Source organism: Lepisma saccharinum, chromosome 5 (assembly GCF_977018435.1).
Source record: "Lepisma saccharinum chromosome 5, izLepSacc3.1, whole genome shotgun sequence".
In the NCBI taxonomy this organism is placed as follows: Eukaryota; Metazoa; Arthropoda; class Insecta; order Zygentoma; family Lepismatidae; genus Lepisma; species Lepisma saccharinum.
The window spans coordinates 88,300,522-88,324,188 of record NC_139233.1 but is presented as its reverse complement, the minus strand read 5'-3'; the positions used below and the strand labels follow the sequence as shown (position 1 = coordinate 88,324,188).

Below are 23,667 nucleotides of genomic sequence, written 5' to 3'. Positions count from 1 at the left end.
ACGGTAGCGAGAGAATCCGCCCCTGCCTAACACTCCTACAAGAATTTCTTGCGAAACCTATACATGGAAATACATTATATTCTAATTATTTTCAAAATATCACCCTAATAATCCATAGTTTTTTCCACATCAAAGAAGGAAATTGCAAAATGAAGAAAAAATATTTCTTATCTGGTGAGTTCGTATTTTATAAAAGAAATGGACACAGAAGATAAGATATCAATGTTCACGATAAGATTCTTTCTAGATAATTACAGTCTTAAGCGTTCAACATATATCTAGACGGGATGGAGAATTGGATAAACAATGTTTTGTTTTGTAAACTATAATTCTGCGAAGAAAATTAATGACATGGAGACGAATATATTCTTTATTGTGCTATTTGTGCTTGGAATCGCAAGTTGCGGTAAGTTCCATTGAATCTCTTTTTGTTGTTTTTACAATTTATGTACTTTATTATCTTATAAAACTGTAGCATTGAACATGTTTTATTTCTTACACTGGAATGTTTTAAAAGCAGTCTGAAGTATGAAAGAACTGTGTTCGGAGGGGTTTTGTTTTTGGAAGTTGTTTTAAAGCCTACTTTATCCCCAGATAGGGTAATTGGGATTAGACCGACAGTTTAAAACTTGCACCCGAGCCACTTTTTAATGTTCCTCTAATTTGATTACATGGTCACATCGTTAGCACTACGCCATCGGGGAGACCATATAGCCCCGTAAAGGAAGGACAAAAACAGGAGAAAGCTCAATTTAGGCTGGATGTTAGCTTTGATGAGTGCTATATTTCTACAAAAGTTCACACCCTCATTCAATTTGCTTCCCCCTCCTGCCCGCCCCTGAATATAAAAAAAGTGCCCAATTACTTTCGCTCTAATATCTGATAATAAAACTGTCATAGGGCACTGAAATTTTTATCAATCGATAAATTTTTGTATGTAAATGTTTTCCGAATCTTGTACAGATTTATTGGGGAAAAAATGTGAAATATACAACAGTTTTGAACACTTTGGCAAAAAAAAAATTAACGTGAAAGATTTTTTTCCAAAACTTTGCTGTCTCTTCAGAAGTTATAGCACAAATTTGAACTTTCTGCGACGAATCTGTGCCATATTACATGTATATGTATATCTGTTCCCCATAATAATCACTGTATGTTGGTCATCGAATTAAAATCATATGTGCGAAAGTAATTCTTGCTGAGAATTTTCAGAAAGGAGCAGTGGCATTATGTAAGTTTTCAATTGGGAAAATCTCATTTATTCTTTTGTCTCAAGATGACTATACTTTAGCCATTACCAGTGCGTACTTAGAGAATCGGTTAGTTCATTGAACTCTTCGGCCTAACTATTGCCTATTTTGGGGAAGCAGGAAAAGGTTTATCAAGTTCTTTCCTTAACTCATTCTCACCCAACAGGCTGGTAGGTGCCGGGGCTTGACCGGAGTTGATAGGAGATGACGCCTGCTCGAAAGAATAGGTTTATAAAGTCCTCTTCCCTTTACTCTCAGAAGAAAAATAATTCACACAATGACCCCATAATAACTTCTTGCATTATGGTCGTACAAATACATATCCCAGGAAGATTGTGTTTTGATAATTATCTGACTGTTGACAGGATTGGATTCCATTATTATCATAATCGTAATTATTCTTAATACTATCATTATAATCATTATTTTTAATGTTATATTTTAAGTAGCAAGTGCATGTGATGTAAATAGATAAAGCATAATGTTTCAAAATAGTTTAGTAGCAATGAAATATAAAAACAATATATCTATATTCAAACTATATAATGTGATCTACGATGTTTGCTCGGAAAGTAATGCTTCCAATTATTTTTCGGACAAACTACAGCAGATACAAAATATCACAATACACCATTGAATAAAGCAGAGTTTCAGCTGCAAGACACTATTTTTCTATGTAATCACTACCTTTCTCTACACATTTTCCCTAGCGGTGAACTAGAGCCTGTATGCCACGCTCGTAAAAATCACCACCAACCGATTTAGTCCACTGTTTCACAGCTGTGATGGCGGCATTATCTGTTGGGAAATGTTGCCCAAGCAATGAATCTTTCATTGGCCACAAAATATAGAAATCTATCGGAGCCAAATCAGGACTGTATGGTGGATGTGGAAGGACAGTTCAGCCAAATTTGGCAATGTGTTCCATGGTCTTCAAACTCGTGTGTGGCTTGGCATTGTCGTGCTGCAGGAAAAAGGTTTCCCTCTTCTCTGGTCTGGTCTGGAGATTCGAGCCTTTAATTTTGTCAGCGTTGCAATATAGCGGTCAGAGTTGATTGTTTCTCCGCGCTCCAGGAAATCCAGAAGGATGACCCCATCCTATCCCAGAACACACTACACATCACTTTACCAGACGAGGACTGCGCCTTAAACTTATTCTTTTTTGGGGAATTCACATGTCGCCAGTCCATTGATTGCCTTATTGACTCTGGCTCGTAGTAGTGACACCACGTCTCGTCACCAGTGATTATCCGATCCAGAAAAGTGTCACTTTCAGCCTCATATCGGTTCAACAGGTCCCGACAAATGTCAACACGGAACTTTCTGCTCCTGTGCAATTCGCGGCACCCACCGCGCACAAACTTTGTGATATTCCAGTTTCATTAACATGGTTTCCAATGCATTGAAGCTAATATTCAGCTCTATACACAGTTACCTGGTCGTTATTCGCCGATTCGAACGGATAAGTTCATCAAGGCGCATCTCATTTTCTGGTGTGACAGCTGTATATTGCCGTCCAGAACGTGGTCTGTCTATCACTTCACTTTCCCCACTGCTGAAACGTGCCACGCATAGTGTTGCCCACGAGACGAGACGTTGGCCTGTCTCGTCTCGTGGAAATGCTGTGAAATGCTGTCTCGTCTCGAAAATATTCGTTTGTCAAAGGGACACACGATCAATCTCGTCTCGTCTCGAATTTTTAAAAGCCTGTCCCGTCTCGTCCCGTGGGTAACACTAGCCACGCACCGCCTCACTGTACTACCATCCATTGTCTGGTCTCCACTGCAGCAAGCGTAGATGAATTTCAATTGGTGCAACTTTTTCCGCGTGAAGCAAATCCATCATCACACATCGTTGCTTCAAACGGACATCCAAGTCAGACATCACATCTGCGGGCTGCCTCTCTGCCGCCATCTTTCGCACAGCAACGAACAACCAGTTATATTTTCAGGATGATTCAGTCTCCACTACTGTTTCATCAACAACCACCTACACTGTCACCTGCAATGGTAAAAAAATTGGAGGTATTACTTTCGGAGCAACCCTCGTATATTTATTGCACTGAAGAAACAGTTTGAATACAATTTTCCTAAACGTATATATTAAAACCGTTTTAGTAAAGAAATGATTATTATTTTTAATAAAACGTACTGTGCGTATTAGATGCTGCAGGGAGAGCATTTCGCTCAAACGCCAAATAGTTCGGACGGACGACGCTAGACAGCGCTCGAAGCCCAGCAGTACATGTATAACCGTAATTTGTCTGTGGTAGTGAGCCCTCAAATATGGATCGTGAAGTGAAAGACGCAGTGAAATTGGAACTTGAGTAAACATAGTCATTATCTAAATGTTAAAATTTAGTCTAATCTATCTTACCATTACAGTGATATATAAACATGAAACAGATGATTGTGGGCTGAAACTGCCAGACGGATATTTTACATACAATGTGTCTACGAATATTGTCACATTAAAATGACATTCAATTGTATACACTCGAGCGAGTACGAGCGAGCGAAAGTGCATTTTACACCTGTAACCTAGTAGGTATTTGAAAAACTAAAGTTACCCCTGCAGCGGAGTGGGGTGAGGAATCTAGACAATTTTATGAGGTGATATGATCAGCAGGCGAACCCCAGAGCGACCCATCCCAGGAATCGAACCCGGGACTCCTCCGACTTTTTCTTTAATACTAGTTATTATTCGACTTTTTTTTTGCTATTCAATTATATTTATTTTAATATCTAGTTTTCGAATTTTTTTACTTTTCTCTTGCTTTTCCATTAACACAAATATCCATGACTTAACCGGAATTTTTGAACCCGAACCGTCCAACATCGTTACGCTTTGAGCTGAGCAATCCCGACACGGAGGCCGACAGTATCATTGTGGCTATGTTCTCAATTGTTATCATTCTTGTGGAATATTGCAAGTAAAATGAAACAGATTATATCCAACAAGCCACTTATGCGTTCTATTCTGTGTATACATCCCGGGTTAGATGTTCTTCGTGAGTGTACCTTCATCAATTTCATTATGTCATCACTCATCCTCATCGTCACGATTAGCCAAAAGTGTCAGAATAGCAATGCAAAATAACAAAAATAAAATCCAATCATATTCTGTTAATAATATGAATGTCTTGAATATTTTTATTCTAGAAAATAATTCAGTAATTCCCATTGGAGTACGCAGAGGGGAAGATGACAGTACTGAGGGGTGAGCAACTACAATAGATTAATCCAATTCAATTGTTTTCGTATACTGTAGTGAATCCAATTAAGAAACAATTTCCGAGTACGTGTTTCAATGGTACGTATTAAACAGGTAAATGACGTACAAATGTCACGTGACATCAGGCAATGATCCACGTAACTAGATAAGATTAGAAAGTGTTACACAACCTTGGGTTTTGGTTAAATGAATTCGTAAACATAATTTAGTTTGAATTATTATCTTTATGGAGGAATTAGTTAATGAAATCATATGGCAATTGAAGGCTGCACAAGAATTCGTAGATGCATGACAGGTGCTAATTACTTTTTCTTTGTGGCAGGGGTGAAATTTATTGTTCTACTGACGTGCTAATATGCTAAAGCTCTGAACAAACTTGCAAAAAGTCGTCATCACCATATTTCCCTTAGATGTAGCCAATTCTTGTAAGGACATGTAAGGACACGTGTCCGTCGACCAGTGAATTCACTTTTGTACAGAAAGTTGAGGTAAGGGTGGCTGAAACCACTCCTGTAGCACAGATAAACATATGGACTGGCTACGTAAGCGTGACGTCACCAGAACCAGTGTCCCGGATGCATGTTTCCAAACAAACTTCCACGTGGCGAAGCCCCTATGCTTCGGCATAGCAAACTGTTCGCGAAGGTGCAACTTTTATTACAGTGACAGCAGTTAAGAAACAGAAAGATGATGTGCATCATACGTCAATGTAAAGACTAGATTCTGGAGAATACCTGGATATTTTACTCTTTCTTCACGGATAAGGGGTTAGTGAAGAAATAACGTAAGAAAATCGGATAGTTTTTCAAGAAACATGTTAAGAATTTACTACAGGAACGTCGATATAGTTAGTCTTTACACTGATATACGATAGAAATCAGTATTTGTTTCCTAACTGCTGTCACAGTAACAAACAATATCATTCTGCGATCAGTTTTCACCACGTAAGCGCTAAAAGCGCCTATGTTACGAACAGTTACGGCTCCAGCCTAAAATAAGTAGGGGGGGGGCTACAGATTTCGAAGTCAAATTCTCGGGGAGTTAACTAATATTGGCTAAAACGTAATAGTTTACTTCTGTGTAATTTTACCAGTGACATATATCAGTCAAACACTGAGATGCTATGTTGCATGCTATGTTCGATGTGCTTCAAAGATTGATTCTCCTGCACGGTATCAGGTTTGGCCACTATGGGGGTTCTGCAAAAATTGTTTTCTAACCTTAAAAAATATAATTATTTAACAGGACTGCGAGTAATAAAGTTGCTTGATTGGATTTGTATTAAGGTTCATTATATTCACATGGCTAATCGGGACGAGAGCTACAGCTTCTAGTGGAATTGAATTATTTTTGAAGTCCACTTTATGCACAGATAGGTTAATCGGGACTGGGCCTACAGTTTAAAGTGGAATCCGAACCACTTAATGAAATGTTGCTTCCACCAGGGATCGTACCTAGGACCCCTTGATATCAACGCAGCAATTTTATTGCTAAGACTATTGGGGCTGGGAGCCCAAATTTAATCTTTCCAATGCATAGCATTTAGGGATTAGGTAGTTTGTGTACTCTTTTATTCTTCAACTTCGTATTTCTCCTTCTCGAATATTTGCAGCGATAAGAATAGGAAGGCTTGTGTTGCTGGAGTCATAAACCTTCGGGTTTAAGAATGCTGGAGAGTTAGCTAAAAATAGATATAACATTGAGACCAATAAGAGAACTTCGCCAACACTCATTTGTCAGTACTCCAATGAGAAACTGCCGGACCCTGTGGCCTAGTGGTTAGCACATCGCGCTGCGACGCCAAGGGTCCCGGGTTCGAATCCCGCTAGGGTTTGGTTGTTTGTGAATATCCATTCATCAATTTCATCATTTCATCACTCATTCCCATCTTCGCAAATTAGCCACTAGGCACAAAACTCGAAGTAAAATAAGCTAAATCAATCAATCATTCAATCAAATCCAATGAGAAACTAACAAACAGATATTGAACGTTTTTCACACCTGTTAGACCAATTCCGAAATATAGTGATACGATTTACAAAGGAGCCGGCCCCGTGGTACAGGGGTTATCACATCGTGCTACGATGTCAGGGGTCCCAGGTTCGAATCCCGGCCTGGGCATGGATGTTTGTGAGTGTCCATTCATCAATTTCAACTCATCCCCAAATCGCAAATTAGCAAAAAGTGGTACGAAAGCGAAGTAAAATAAAGCAAATCAATCAATCAATCAACTATTTACATAGGCTAATAATTATAATTGTACACATTTAACTGTATATGCCCACAGCCACTGAATACGCCAACTCCCGTCAAATCGCGTGCGATATCTCCGCTATGGAAGGCGCTAGCTTCGAAATGACTTCAAGTTCTCAGAATTATAGTTACAATTACATTCAAAATAAGCACGTTAATTGTCATGGGGGATGTTGAATATGTTGCCCTCGTGCATCCACTCGTTTTTGTAATGTTTTTAGGAAATTTCGCGTAGCTTTGGTAACAAGACACGCTAAAAGGGCATTAAGTTTCCTAACAGCTCGTGGCGCCAGAGTGCCAACTGAAACACATGGCTTTGAGCATAACTTGTGGATTTATTTCTTAACCACATTTCATTTCAGTAACTTTGCGATCTCAGTTCAGTCGTATTTTTAAAGTGGTTACGTGTTACAAGTGTTCTTGCGATTTTCTATTTTTTTATACAGTGATTATTAAGCGTAGAGTGTTCCAAGTGTTATTTGTGTTTCTCTATAGTTTTAATAATGCCACATATACGCACACATTACAACAAAACGTAGGGCCTCGCTGATGGCGCAGTGGTACCGTCGTCGCCTTGTAATCAAGGGGACCCTGGCTCGATTCCCGGTGGAGGTGCATAGCGGTTCGGATCCTACTTTAAGCTGTAGGTCCAGTCCCGATTAGCCTTAATGTTCATAATGTGGACTTAAAACATCAACTCAATCAATCAATACAACAAAACGTTTTTTACGTACGATTCGTATCTGATTACAAATTGAGGACTAAAAGTGGTGAAAGTTGTAAGTGCCAAAAGCAAAAGTGTTGGGAAATCGCATCGTTCCGCACATCAACCCTTAAGAACGTGCACACTAGTGACCTCTTTACACGCCCTTTGAACTACTTAGAGGGCTACCAGCCACTTTTCACGTTTACCACATTATAATCCATGGCACATTTCACACTTTAACGTGGAAAACGGTGTTTGAATTATTTTGGGACTTACATCATTTACCAATTTTAGTCTTCAATTCTTGAAGGAATGTTCGTAGACGATTTTCAACAGAATTCCCAGGTGTGCCTGTTCCACACAGAAATACCGTGCGAAACTTTGTGAAGAGATTGAGATCGAGAGTCTGTTAAATTTCTGTAAATGAATTATGGGGAATGTTAGTGTTGGGGTAATTGATCCACGTTTAATATTCTTCTCTAACGAAGCAAGGTTCCATTTACAGGGAACAATGGAACTTTACTTCCGTTGTTGAAATCATTTTGAATAAGGATATCTAGCCTTTTTTTTCTAAATTTAATTTTATTTGAAAAACACTATTCTTTTATCACATTTTGATAAAAAATTGTGACTTTATCTCTCCTTTTTCAGCAACAATGGGACCTATCGTCTGCTGTTGAACTCGTTTTAAGAAAAGGATATCTAGCCATTTCTAAATTTAATTTTCTTTGAAAAAAACTCACTATCCTGCAATATTTTTATCACATTTTGATCACATACTGTAACTTTATCTCTCCTTTCCCAGCAACAATGGGACCTTTCGTTCATTGTTGAACTCATTATGAAAAAGGATATCTAGCCTTTTCCAAATTTAATTTTCTTTTAAAATAACCAACTATCCTACAGTATTTTTATCACATTTTGATCACAAGAAGTGTATTTCTTCATCTGTCCTTTTTCATCAATGAGAGAGAGCTTTTGTTCCATTGTTGTACTTTCTAAGTTTCAGATTCGCTGCCTTGTTTAAATTTAACTTTCTTTAACAATCTCGCATTTCTGCAATATTTCTCTCACATTTTTATCGCATGTTTGCCATTTCCCAGTTTCCCGCCAAATTTAGCGAAATCAACCGATTCAGTGTGCATGGCTACATGGACGCAAGTGTTTCGCGCTCATCTCGTGACTCGAAACCGCGACATCTCAATCTCTAAATTAACGTGACTTCTTCTCCCGTTCCTCTTTTGTCAACCTGACTTATCGGTTAGCGTTAGTAAAGTGTTTTTCTATGGGGAAATTGTAAAATAAAGTCTATGCACATACCTTCACACATTAGAAGAACTGAAGGAGAATATCAGCACAGAAACTGTAGCAATTTCAGAAGATGAACTGTTGCGTGTAAATTGATATTTCCGAAAAACATGCCAATATCGTGTGGATGCATAAGAACAACATTTCCAACATCCCCTTTCACAAGGTACGTGCTTATTTTGATTGTATTTGTAACTGTAATTCTGAGAACTTGAAGTCATTTCGAACGGCTTCCATAGCGGAGATATCACACACGATTTGACGAGAGTAGCCGCCTGGGCGGCAGCGAAGCGGGCAGCCGTCAAGCGCCCAAAGGCCAGAAATAAAGTCTCTGCGATTAAGAAAAGTTTTCATCATTATAGACTGAAAGAATTCTCGCAAGTTTAATTACTAACTGTTTTCAATATGTTACATAATTTTTATATGAGATTTTCAGTGTCCTATATTATTTACACCATCCACGGTCATCACTAATACAAATCTAAGGGAGGTTAAATAAGGGCTTTTAAACAGGATGAGGATTGATAGGCACTAAAAACTCGCAAAATAAGCAGGCAAATAAGAACAAAATAAACAATAGGCACTAATCGTTCTGCACATCGCCCTACGACGCCAGGTGTCCCAGGTTCGATTCTTGGCCTGGGCATGGATGTTTGTGAGTGTTCCAGGGACGGTGCAAGAATTTTTCGACCGGGTGGGCAGAAGCTGTATATTGATAAATTAGGGTAGGCAGTACAAACGTAAGGCATTAGGTGATTTTGACTAACACATATCTCTCCCCACCTCTTTTCTCTCTCTCTCACTCGAGATTTCCCTCTTACCTTGTGTAGAAAGCGATTTGGACACAAGGAATTCATCAAACCTATAATCATCGTATCCAGTAATTCGTAACTCTTTTACATATCATTTGGGCTGTAAGTGTGACCTTTTCGAACACACTCAAATGTCAACCTCCCTCCTGAATAGTACATCCTGGAAACTGTATTCTTGTAGGCAAATGAGTCTCTGGTTCCTGTAACCGCAGTGAAGATAATCCTCTTGGGTGTTTTTTGTGTCTCCTTGCGTGTTTGTGTTCGTTCCTTCATGACGTTCATCTAATTACCATTCAACCTCACCGTCACCATTGGTGAAAACTAGCAGAAACTCGACTTGAAATATAACAATGAGTCAATCAGTCTTGATTATACTTTCCACAAATAGAGTATCAATAGTTCATAGCACTTCGAAAGTAGAAGTAGTAATTTCAACTCCACAATGCTTCATTTTTTTATCAAAACAGATAACTCCGTGAACAACGACGTGGTTTTATCTAAATCTCAAATATTTTTGTCCGTACGTGAAAGAAGTAGTTTAAATCTGAGGCCAATCCATAAGTGTCCGGAAGGAGGGGGTGCAAGGGGACACGCCGTATTTCTTTTCGTTCATAGTAATTTGTTAATTCCAATAATTATTGGAAGGGTGCTGCAGGAACATGATAGCTTCAATTTTAATAAGTGTTTTTTTGAGGGGGAAGCACTATTAAGCTTGATTCACATCTACACTACAGTAACGCTCAGATCACCCTCCCTCCATGGTCCGGAGAAGCAATCACACCTGGCGCTCCGGTCAAGGTTAGTTCAATCACGCTCAGCTCCAGGTCCGGTCACGATCGGATGGAAAGAATATTTGATCGGAGCGTGAGGGGGCAGAGCTTGACTTTGCAAAGCTCGGTCGTTGATGTGAACGTCTGATAAGGTTCAGTAGCAGTCTTCAGCCCCGTAGCAGAGAGTACGTAACCCAGTTTTGTTCGTAGAAGATGAGCCATCCGAAGACAAAGATCTATTAAAACACAGAAAAAGGCAAGTAATGATAAAATTGATTGATGGGGGCATTGAGCAAAATAATCCCACAATATTTTCCTGTCAATTCTGTTTATAAAACTGAGTCATCTGTCACAATATGCGATTTCATGAACTCGAAAAAAAGACATTTAAGAAAGTAAAAACTGACAGAAATAAACAAAACAAATTACAATTAGCAAATGAAAAAGTTAAATACGAGACTAACAGACAATTATGATTCATAAACAATAGTTGTAACGACCTTTTTCCAACCCGTTGCATCAATTAAAATCCTTAAATCAAAAGGCTAACCTATTGGTGGTCATACGTATTTTCCCGGACAACAAAATTGTCATTTTTGTGTGTGCAAAGGGAAAGGAGGTGGTGGTCGACTCTCTGCCAAGGGAAAAATCATTTTTGATGTCTAGCCCCGAATCAAGATTAACGACGAACTTGTTCTTCGTTTACGGAAAACAATACAAAATGTCTCCATTTTTTTTTTAAGTCATGGGAGGCCACGTTTCAGAATATGTGCATAATAATCGGGTCCTTGGAACTAGGCTTACAATCTGCTGTATATTTGTCACGTGTTGTATCGGAAACTTTCTAATAAAAGAAATGGTCACCAATGTCGATATGAAACAATGAGCCAGAAATTTTTCATGTCAAACCTAGACCGACAAAGTAGTGTTAGCATTGTTGACATTTACAGTTTATTCATTGTAGTTGCAAATAAACGTTTGCCGATTTCTAAACCAAAAGTATAACATCAATAAACAACATTATAATAGCCGACCTCCTGTCCGAGTGGTTAGCACAGTGTGCTACGACACCAGGTTCGAATCCCGGCCTGGGCATGGATTTTCATTGTGATGTTCCTTCATCAATTTCATCATATTACCACTCATTCTCATCCTCAACATTAGTCAAAACTGGCAGAAAAGCGAAGAAAATCAACCAAGTCAATGACTCCCCGCTTTTGCAATTATTTTTCTTCTTTGTCATTTTCTTCTAATTAATGCCAGTGCTGTAACAGACAAGTCCGTCGTTGAAAATCTCTTAAACATTGTAGTTAGCACAATCGGCAGGCTTTTTATACAGAAAAATCGGTGTACTATGTGAAAAGACCAATACCAGACTCACGCTGATCGTACCTTGACCGAGACGAAGCTTGACCACTAGTGTGGATACCCCCTGACCGGGAGCGCAGTGGCGTATGCTGGTTCTAAAGAGTGGGTAATCTCCGACCCTTGATCCTCAAACTCCAAAGGTTTCCGTGCAATTTATGTCAGGATCCATATTGGATTTAGGAATATTGTGTCGGAATGTTTGTCTTATTGCTACGACCACAATCAATTAATTCTCGTTATTGCAGTTTAATATACGTGTAGAATTTCAAATAATAAAACAAGACAGTATTATAAAGCTATAAAAAAACAACCTGTGAAATATAAAATGAAAGACGTGCACTAGTGAAATAAAAACCCTCAATATTAATTTAAGTGCAAAATTCAACTTACTCCAGGACCCGATTACTTGTGCTGTACAACATCCAAAGCATGCTGTTTGTCCAGTTGCACGTCAATACGTGTCTGTGCGAAAGATTGCAGCTTAACAAAGAAAGTTATGTGACTTTTGGATTTTTCATGTTTGACACAAGCGTTGCAAAGATTACAGTATCCGCCACGAGTCCATACATTCTTTTCAGCCCCGAAAAGTAAGCACGGCCAACAAAAAAGCAAAGCTTATTAACACTTATACTTCCTGTCAACCATGGTGTTTTGTCATAATTTGCTTGCGAAAATGCCTCACATATTCCCGATTTTTGTCTTTGTGCGTAGAAATAAGTTCAAGCGATGACACTGGTCTGCCTGTATTAACAATTTGCAACTTCTCCTGAAAAGATCTTGTTCCAAAAGGTTTCACCAGCAAATCTTATATCACATCCATTACCCTTTAACACAGCACTATCACGACAAACACTAACACCTAAATAAATAATAAACACGAAGCACAGCACGAAGCCAACGACTACACGCATTCAGTTTCACGCGCCAAACTTCTGTTGTTGTGTTCCTGGCTGAGAATGAAATTCCCTATGAATGATAAAAAAAAATCCCTTTCCGAGCTTGAAATGACAGGTTTTAAAAGTTCGAATCATTGCAGGCCAGAGCCAGAATTTTATTAGAATTTTATTTCGGGATGGGGATCATCCCTTATTAAAGTCCGAGCGTTCATTATATCCCCATCGGCAACCCTTTGATAAAACTTAACACTGGAAACAATAGCCAACAATAGCCAAGCCGCTCCCGATAAGCGCGTGCACTCAGACGTTGTTGCCACATTTTCTTTACTTACATTTCTTGTAGTTGCAAGGCGGAGCAGGCGGGTGCGTGAGCCTCTCGTTATTTTTGCGCCATAACCATGATTTTCTTAACTAGTTGTGTTGTGTTGTGTTATTTATTTGTTGTGTTATGGTGATGTGTTGTTGCTTTGTTATAGTGTTGTGCTTTTAGTTTTTATATTAGATTTTGGTTTTGTTATTAGCATGTGGAGACCGTGGGTTACAAACCAGGTTCCTTTAGCAAACGGTGTTGCGCAGGAGAATTTAACTGACGAAAGTGACCCCCAGCCAAGTACTAGCAGCGGCAGTTCTAGAGTGCTGAGGAAAAGAAAGAGAATTCTGAACAAACAAGCTCAAGAATTTGTATGCAGTGTGCACGAATATGTCTCCAGGAATAATTCAGGAAGAGGACCAATATCGGAGACAGCAAATATTTTGAAATTAGACAGGAAAACAGTGCGAAAGATCACAGAAAGAGGCCCAGTTACACCAAAGAAGCCTGGTAATAAAAAGAAAAAAAATCATAAAGTGGACGAGTTTGTTTGCGATTTTCTTAGGAGAGAGATTTACATTTTTTTTTCTAAAGGACGCGCACCAAGTGTCTGTGAATTATTAACACAACTGAAACTAATATCAGACTTCCCTTACAAACAAACGACGCTTCGAGAGCTTCTGAAGAAACTTGGTTTTTCTTTTCGTCAGCTGAAGAAAAGAAATGCAATAATGGAGTCGACAAGAATTGTTGCTTGGCGGTATCGTTACCTTCACAAACTCAACAAGTTGAGATCAGAAGGCTGCCAGATTGTTTATTTAGATGAAACTTGGTTCGACACTCACGACGTCGTCAAAAAAGGGTGGGACGATGGTACTTGCAACTGTATTTTGAAGTCGCCGTCAGCACGAGGAAAACGCATCATGGTGCTCCATGCTGGGAGCAGTGAGGGGTGGGTCCCAAATTGTTTGTATCTTTCAGCTAAGAACATTGGAGATTGTAAAGCTGATAGTCACGACGAAATGACGGGACAAGTGTTTGAAAATTGGTTTACCAATAATCTGCTGCCAAATTTGCCAAGTGTTAAGAAGTGTATCATAATTTGTGATAATGCAAGTTACCACTCGAGGTTGCTAGTGAAAATCCCAACTATGAAGACAAAACTGCAGGATATTATTTCCTTCATGGAGAGGCACGACATTCCAGTACCGAAACCTGTTCCTATAAAAGCCCTTTTATTAGAAATAATTAAATCGGCAAACATTACTAAAAAGTACGTAGTGGATGAGCTTGCAGCCTCACCTGGACATGAAGTGTTGCGACTCCCTCCCTACCATTACATGTTTAATCCCATAGAACTGGTGTGGGCCAAGTTAAAATCATATGTGAGGAAAAACAATGTATCTCCTACTCTAAGTGCCAGTGTATGCCAGCTGTTGCGTGATGGAACAGAGACAATTGATGCTCAGCTTTGGTTGTCCTGTATTCAACACACCATCAAAATTGAGAGAAAATACATTAACCACGATACGGATAGTAACCAGGAGAGATTCGTGATCCACGTGGGAGACAGTGATGACGATGAGTGAAGGTAAGTTAACTATATATGTATATTCTAAATAATATATTTTTCGAGTAGAAACGTTAGGGGTATTCAGTGTAAATATGAGGATTTATAATATGCCTCTTTCCTAACTTTATTAATATTGTCCTTTATAATATTTATCTGTATTTCTTTTCTCTTTACATATTCTTTAATTTGTTTGTTTCTCTTTCTTTTTCTTTACAATTTCCTTCAATTTGGCAACATCGCTTTCCTACTCCAGTTTCTTCAAGAGAAAACCGCCCACTTGGGTGTTTCTTTTAACAAAGAGCACCGCTCCCTTTGTTAACCGCTGGGGATGTAATGAACGCGCGGACTTTAGCAGCCGCCACATAAAGTTGAAACAGTGGGATTAGAAGAAGTGTCCTGAAGATGAATCTCAGATTATTACAACGTATTATGCAAGGTGTTTAATCCTGCTAATGAAGTAAAATTAATTACCAGTATACACTTTTTAAATTAGATATTTGTAGGATTTCGGGAAAGGGGGTTTCAGCCCCCCGAGTCCTCCACCTGGCTACGTCCCTGATGTTTTTTTTTCGTTTTATGTTTAATTCGTTCATCTTCATCACTATTAATCTAAAGAGGCGGAATATAGCAACTTAAATTAACTAATATATATATATATATATATAATTTATTTTTGATATCTTTCCAATTAAAAAATATTCATTTCCGTGAAAGAAGTATTCTCGCTGCTTTTGAAGATTAGAGATGAGAAACAGTCACTATTTCTGTAAATACAAGGATGGGGGAGTCAGCATATAGGTGCTTTAATTGCTTAAGCTTTGAATTTTAATTTAGTTTGCTTCATCTTCAATATTTAAGCTTTTTCCTTTTGATAAATTTATGTTCAAGTAACAGAAATCAGCAAGACAGAAGCAAATGTAAAGTGAAAATTAGCGTAGAATTGGTTTGCCCATGTTATTCAATTTTCCTGTTCTTCGCACTCTACCGGGTATGTTTTCCCTATTCAGCGGAGGGAACGGTAAAGGCTCTGAAGGTTGAGAGTGCAACCGGTGGACTCTCACAAGAAGGAGCTTACCCTGGCCACGGAATCACCGCGCCTGAGAAGCAGTGTTTTCTCTCCCTCTTTCTCTCTCCTCCCTCCTCGCCAAGGGTTGTAAGGGAAGCGGGAGGAATGACGTCAGGGGGAGATTCCCTGAAGTCATTCCACCGGCTGGAGAAAGGTTCCCGGACATTCAGCGGCAAACGGTTGGAAGCATTCGCGCGCTGGAAGCAAAGAAATGTATGCATCGAAATTGGTTTGGAAGAATATTGCGAAGAAATGTATATATATATATATATTTTTTTTTTAATAATAAAAAAAAGAAATACAGCCGGGTCATCTGCGATTACCTAGATGACCCAGAGTATACGCCGCTGCGGGAGCGGAGCGTTAGGGGAGAATGATTTGAGTGTTGCTTGAGCGTAGATGTGTATCGAGCCTTATCGGGGGAATATGTCTAGTTTGCCTCCCCTTGAACAAATTACCATGCTTGCCCCTCCCTGAAAAAAATTCTGCGGACGTCCATGGGCCAATCATATAATAATAGTGTAATCCACCTCTTATATGGACGCATCTTATGTTATGATAAAATGGTACGGTTGACGGGGTTCTTTCTGTATATCGTCTCTCTGCTCGCATAACGCTCTCTTCTTATAATTAAGGGGTCTTGGGTTAAATCCCGAGTGGAAACCCAATGCACACTCGTTAGGACTACAGCTTAAAATGAAGATCCAGTGACAATTAGCCTATTTGAGCAGGTGGACCTTTAAAAAAATCACCCCTGGATTATTATCCTGATTATTTATTTTGTTATTTAATTTGTCTGCCTCATTATAGGTCTCGGACACCCTCGAGTCAAGGTTTATTTCCACCCCTTCCTCATCTTCTTTGAAATTCATGCAAGTTAATCATAAGAACTGCATAACTGATAGTGAAAATGTATATGTTCGAGGAGAACTTGTATGCTAGCCACTAATTACATCAATTCAGTGAAACTATAGAAACATACAAATCTGTTACATTAAAATTTGATCACCTCGGTATGTTAGTGATTGTGATTACTCGTTATTAATTAGAACAAATTAAAACTTGTAAATTTAGAAACATTGCATTATTTGAAGATGACATTTATGTAAAAAAAAAAACTGATAGAATATAGAAAGTGACACATAAAATTACCCGCGGAGAGGTTATCGCAGTGCGTTATGATGCCAGGTCCCGGGTTCGAATCCTGGTCTGAGCATGTGTGTTTTTGTGAGTGTCATTTCAACGCTCTCATCATCATTCATACTCATCATTGTGATTATGGCAAATATGTTTTTATTTGTTTATTACTTTGATCATACCCAGGCCGAGGTTTATATGGAGGTCCAGTGCTGACAACATCAAGAACTCGCTCCCATCTATGCACAGTTTCAGTTAGTCTATAACATTTAGCCCAAGTCATGACAGATGGTCAATTATACTTTTTATACTTCCACATTTCTAATATAATTTTTTTCTTCAATATATGGCTGCTTTCAAAGCAATTTTTCCTCATTGAAGACTGGGAGCTGCAACCCTCCAAATCCTACTAAATACTGATTAACTCTTGATCATGTAGCAAAGCTCATAATTGTGACTATCCAATAAAACTTACTAAGCCTGTTGATTGCTTCTAATCATAGCAGTGTTCATTAGATTACATTTCAAAAAAAGAGAGTTCTGATATTGCCTTTAGCTTTCCAATAACAAAATTAAGGAAGTAGAAAAATAAGCTTCATTAAATTTCATTCAACAAGATATTCGCTCTAATCTTTGTAAACTTACTTATTACATTACTTACGCATTGGATTCGAGAAGTTGAACATTTATTTGTGTACCTCAAATGATAACTAATTTGTAGTAACATACTTAATTTTCTTGTTCATATGAAATTGTTCCTTGAAACCTAGAGTTGGAACAAATTAACATTATTAATTGTTACACAAAAACATAAATTGCAAACAATTTTCTTTTGACGAATTCTTTACACACATTTTTTGAATAAAATTCGTTTATGCAATGTTCTCAACGGAAACCAAAACTGTTGTTACATAAAGGGAACAAAATGAAATTGAAACTACCAAATGTTTATAAATGTTCGAAGGTTGCATTTTTTTACAAAATTTTTCAAACAAAAAATACTTCTTTTTCAACACGGAATCCAAATATGTAAAACGAATGAGGGTTCCATTTGAAATTTCACATTTACCCCCTCCCCGCCCCCTAAGGGGTGGGTGGCGCGACGAAATTTTTGCGGCATTGACTTACCCCCTCAATAGTATCAAACTTTTGTTCTGTACAAATTTTCGATTGGATGCCTTCTGCATGCGATATTCCATACTATCATTATAAATGGACCACCCGGTATATTTGGATTAAACTCTTATTAAACTATTTTGGTAATCTATGGAACATTGATCGCCGAAAAATAAACTCCTCACAAAAAGTTTGGAATATTGTTATATTAGGCGATAGGTTTCGATTGAATGATTAATTTATTTGGTGTTTTTAAGTCCACTTTATGAACAGTAAGGCTAGTCTTGACTGAACCTGAAGTTTAAAGTGGGATCCGAACCTCTATGTGCCTCCACCGGGAATCGAACTCGGGACCCCCTGATTACAAGGAGACGATGATTAGACGTGAAGAGCTCGGGTGTAAAGCATGGTAAGTGACATTTTGGTATTTTTGAGTTACAAAGTAAAATGTGCCATCCTTCAATTTTCGAGTGAATTTGCCATGTCAAAAATTTGCATTGGACTCAGTGAAGCCTTCTGAAATTGGTAAGCACAAAACAAAAGCAATTTATCTACAGCATAGCTTCTAATTACCTTTTTTCTTAATGAACTCAAAAATGACCAAAATGTCACTTACCATGTTTCGCACCCGAGCCCTTCACGATAGGTGATAGGCAGGGTTGCTTATGTCAGCGAAAACACGAGAACGTGCAGCAGACAGATACCATGTGTTGTTGAATTCCAAGGTCTTGCCTATCACGTATTGCCTAATGTAACAATATTCCAAAATTGTTTGAGAGGATAGAATTGGAGTGTTTGTGTTGAATCTTTGCTGTTGCCAGATTTTCCTCCAGGTTCTGTGAAGTGAAAGTATATGGTGTGCGACATTACACCTTAGTCTCCATGTATAAATTTCATATTTGCCATTTATCTGCCTGATTCTGAAGAATAAATGCGTAACGTGCCCAGAAGTTCAATATTGGATAAATATATTTGGCCTGGTACTCTATATCGAACATATAGTGTCAAAAGTTTAAGAGTCTAAGTGAATTCCTAGACCATTCTCGGTCAGGAAGAACGAGAATATTCGTGAACAGTATTCAATTAAGAGGGCTGACAAGTTTTTTACACAGAAAGTATTGTTGGATTATTTATCTTAGTGAATATTTATCATAGACCTACACATACACATTACCCTACTCTTTATTGGTAGAGAGGAGATTCTCGAAAGTGAGTTTAGAATCCATACGAATTCCTAGATTTCAGTTTATTTTCTTTCATAACAGGAAAGCCATGAAGCATGTACAAGTAGTTCTCTTCCATATGTTCCAAGAAATGAAAAAATTACGTTTATACCTTAAGAGTATCTATTTATGTCATTTTGAAGAAAATATAAGTCGGACGAGTGTTTGGTTTCTCTCATACGTTTGCAACTATCAGCGAACATTAACACTATACTCGAGATGAAGAATTGAAATGAATGAATCAATTATAATTTTAGGGTGCGTCAGCAAGTATCGCCATTTTGCACCCTTCAATGCATACGGGCAATATCCCTTTATCTAGAATCCTTATCATGGAGTTAAAAAAGGGTGTAAGATGCTCCTTGAGAAAGGTTGAAAGTGCAGGCTGCGAAGGGTCCTGCACAAGACATACACAATATATTAAAAAGGTAAGGACGCACTAAAGAACTTCCTCAAAGAGAGTGGAAAAGGCACACAAAGCTAAATACAGTAGTTAAAACAATCTCATCGTCTCTCAACATGGAAAATAAATTGAAATAATCTGCTATGTTATCCAGAAATAAAACAAATAATAGCGGTAAAAAAACACTTCTTAGAGGAACGCTCGAAATGACAGCCAGCTATTTAGAGCATGTGACAGATAGTGTAACATCTTATGACCTGCTTACAAGCTAATACATTCATTTTAGAACGTTACCAGTTACGTTAAATCTATCATCTAACTTATGTAGCACGGATTATCAACAAAATAAAACAAACCTTTGGATAGTTCAATAACTCCGTATCCAATATTAGTAATAGCATTTATAGAATAGAATTGCAAATTTATGTAATGTTGTATGTTTATTCACAGGATAGAACAGATAATCATTGCCATTATAACAGTGAGCGCAGTTGCAAGCATTCTTATAGTCTGCTACTTTTGCTGCTTATGCTGTCCCTTCTGCTGGTGGTATAAGAAGAGGGAGCACATCAATCAGATCATTCACTGTAAGTACACATATTCGGTCACACATCAACGGTTTAATTTATTATTGGGGTGAGTTCGACATTACGAGTGGATTTTACTAAGATCTAAATACGTGTATATAATACAGTAAAATTGCATATTTCGATTGAAGTTGCTGATAACCTGTTACAAATGTCTTGCATTTACACACGAAATCTTCTCCTGAAGGAATTCCAGAAGCATTTATGCAGGAAATCTGGAAGAATTCCAAATATAATTCATACAGGAAATCTCCTGGAAGAATTCCATTAGAATTTATGCAGGAAATCTCCTGGAAGAATTCCAATATAATTTATGCAGGAAATCTCCAAGAAGAATTCAAATAGAATTTGTCCAGGAAATCTCCTGAAGAAATTCCGATAGAATTTATGCAGGAAAAAATCTGGAAGAATTCCAATAGAATTTATGAACAACAAAATCTCCTGGAAGAATTTCAACAGAATTTGTGCATGAAATCTCCTAGTAGAATTCCAATAGAATTCATGCAGGAAATCTTCTGGAAGGATTCAAATAGAATTTATGCACAAAATCTCTTGGAAGAATTCCAATCGAATTTGTGAATGAAATCTCCTGGAAGAATTTCAACAGAATTTGTGCATGAAATCTCGTGGAAGAATTTAAAGAGAATTTGTGCATGAAACCTCCTGAAAGAATTCCAATAGAATTTATGCAGGAAATCTCGTGGAAGAATTCTAATTGCATTTATGCAGGAAATCTTCGAAGGATTTTTAATTGCATTTGTGCGGAAAATCTCTTGGAAGAATTTTAAAGAGCTCACTGAAATCTGAAAACCTTTTCTTGTAAGAATATTAATCTGTATTATACAACTGACCTGTACTTTGGTTCTATCTCATTAATATTTTGTAGCTCTCTACAAATGCTCATCGTATCGAAAAACCACGATTATGTTCTAAATTCTAACGTTATAGAATTGCTTAAAATTCCCCATAGCATTTATGAGAATCTTTGTATAGATTGTTGTCACTATTCTCTAGATAAACATTTGTATAATAAATAGCCTTATGTAGCCAATATCCAATACAATTTCTAAACGCTCTAGGCATATTTCTAGACTCCCCCCTCCACAATTGACAATACCTGCCTGGTAGTTAGAAAAGAGAAGTATTTTTGCAAAACTCATTGCTGGAATAGATCACAAGTCATTCACATAAAACTCTCCGATCGACTTTCAGAAAGAAAAGCTAAGTGAGTAATGAAGCATTTTCAATTGTTTGGTGGTAAATACACTAGTTAAATCGTGTGCTTCCCTATATTTCATTTTTATTTTACAGCAAGCAGAACTAGGAGGGTAATCCTGGTAGGGGATTTTGCAGAAAGGAATTCATCACAAATTCAAAGCGAAGTGGAAAGTGGAAACCATAGCAGGAACCACAACTCAACGCTTCCGCCACCTTACTCTATGCCGCATCCTGGTAAGTTGAACGGGTTTATTGTATATTTAAATCCATCCACTAAGCCAGTGGTTCTCAAACTGTGGTACGCGTACCCCCAGGGGTACATTACCGACTTGAAGGGGGTACGCGATCAACTCGGAAGAGAATTGTCGAGAATACCCACACGACAACATGTTTGCTGCAGGTGTTTAGAGCAGACTCATGGTTTCAGACATCATAGCTTTAACACTCAACAGGAAAATAAGGCTGATTTTGTCACTGAGAATCTTATATTTGTTTCAAAATTTTTGAAATAAAATACTCGTTAGAAATCTATAATAGACTAAATTTTGTTGTATGAAACTATTAACATTATAATACTATTCCGCATTTGTTGGATACTCAGGTCAAGGTCAGATCTACTTGCGGAAATTGCACTTTCATTTTAAACTCTATCATATGAATTTCAGTTTTGAAAGATACCGAATGGGAATAAATGTCAGTAATATAAAGTTGTTCCTTTGTTTACACTGAAATGTCATGTTTGACAGTTATTGGTTTGTTTATTTTCAGAAGATCCTCCTCCTGCTTATGCAGATATTGCCGAACTACCTGAAGTTAAAAGCTGAGAAGATTTGACGAATAGCCTGGACTAGCTTTCTTTTCTGACCGAAGAAAATGTCCGCCATGGATGATGTTCAAGGTTCATCTAGAAGGGGAAAAAATGTGCCTCGTAATTTATGAAGAAATCAAAAGTTTTATCATGAATTTCGCAGACTTTGCACTCAACAATATTTTACTGCGAAATTGCGAGTTTCTGATAATTTATTTCGACGTGAATAATTGGTAATTTATTTGTATATACAGCGAGAACATTTTTGGAAAGCTTGTTCCTATAGATTCCGCATTTATTCCGAGGAGTGGGTACGTTATCTTCACATTGATCCGTGGCTAGCATAAACGTTAGTCACTATGATCATCTGTAGAACTGTTGCACAACATGTATGAATGAACATTTATGTAATAACATGTGCGTAAATTTGAAATTGGCTTTTCAATTATCGAATGTGTTTACTATTCTTTATGTATGACGTCTGACTGCCACACAGGGGACCGGGTTCGTTTCCCGGCATGGATGAATTCAGATGGATTTTTTCAAGCAATGTCCTTGCATGTAGCGGTTCTGTGGTTTTCCCAGCCTCTAATAAATCGATATACTTGGGACTAAAGGTGGCTGGAGCGTGAAGCTGATCACATCACCTCCAAAAATGGCCGAGATTGTGAATGTATGTAGTGCTATAGTCCCAAAATTGTCACAGAGTGTAAGTTTCGTGAAACGTTAAGTGAAGACCAGCACATATCGGAATAATTTAATCAATGGAAAAGTTTTTATTTCGTATGGTACACAGTTGGATCTGAAAGTGAGACAGGAGTTAGATGTGCAGTGTACGACCCACAACAGAAAATACAATAATTGTTTCGTCTTCAACAAGACAGTTCAATATTTACTGCAGAAACTTGTGCAATTTATCAAGCTTTATTGTATATCCAAAAATTAAATTCGACGAAGATCTTAATATTGACTGACTTCCAGAGTGTATTACAGGCGCTTCAGTCCTCTTACAAGATTCTTTATAAATTACCTCTTATATTGTCAATTGTATTCAATTATTTCAAACAATACAAAAAACTGGAAATACTATTGAGTTTGCTTGGGTTAAAGCACATAGTAATATTATACAGCCAATTCCTAAGTCGATGAGTGTGCAAAGAAAGCAATGTGTCTTCCAAATATTACGGACTTAGCATTATACTACAATGATCTTCTCCCTAGAGTAAAAAATAAAATTTTAAATGAATGGATTGATTGATGTCGAAATGAATTGTAACAGTTGGAAAATCATACATATCATTTGCCGAATTCAACCCCACAAACTATGGTTTCATCATGTCAGTGGTACGTACAAGAAATGTAATTGCATTAATTAACAGACTGAAATAGGGTCATTTGCTAAAATTCTAAATTATATAAAGTTTTGTATAAAGTACTCGTATTTATTTCCCTATTATATTTTGGACATTCCAGTATTAGATGTTGCGCGTCTACACTTTCCCAACAACATTCACATCTCTCATTGCTCGTTACTCCAATTCTGAATAAGTGTTTCCTAGTATACAAATGAGGAGCGAATGAAGAATATAGAGAATGTCTCCAATTTCATTAATATTTGGTATAGCTACT

General features: G+C 37.7%; 1 protein-coding gene across 2 annotated transcripts; it reads left to right on the top strand.

Moving 5' to 3' along the window:
* The first annotated feature begins 271 nt into the window (after positions 1 to 271).
* LOC145988425 (uncharacterized) lies at positions 272 to 23,106 on the top strand. Of its 2 annotated transcripts, none has more exons than XM_083123316.1 (5): positions 272 to 406; positions 4,412 to 4,469; positions 19,876 to 20,012; positions 21,324 to 21,464; positions 22,002 to 23,106. In XM_083123316.1, the coding sequence occupies exons 1-5, from the start codon at positions 307 to 309 to the stop codon at positions 22,052 to 22,054; spliced, it is 489 nt and encodes a 162-aa protein (XP_082979442.1). In that variant the 5' UTR covers positions 272 to 306; the 3' UTR covers positions 22,055 to 23,106. The 2 variants fall into 2 exon arrangements, with proteins under 2 accessions (XP_082979442.1, XP_082979441.1); XM_083123315.1 differs by having other exon boundaries at positions 21,999 to 23,106.
* Positions 23,107 to 23,667: the final 561 nt, after the last annotated feature.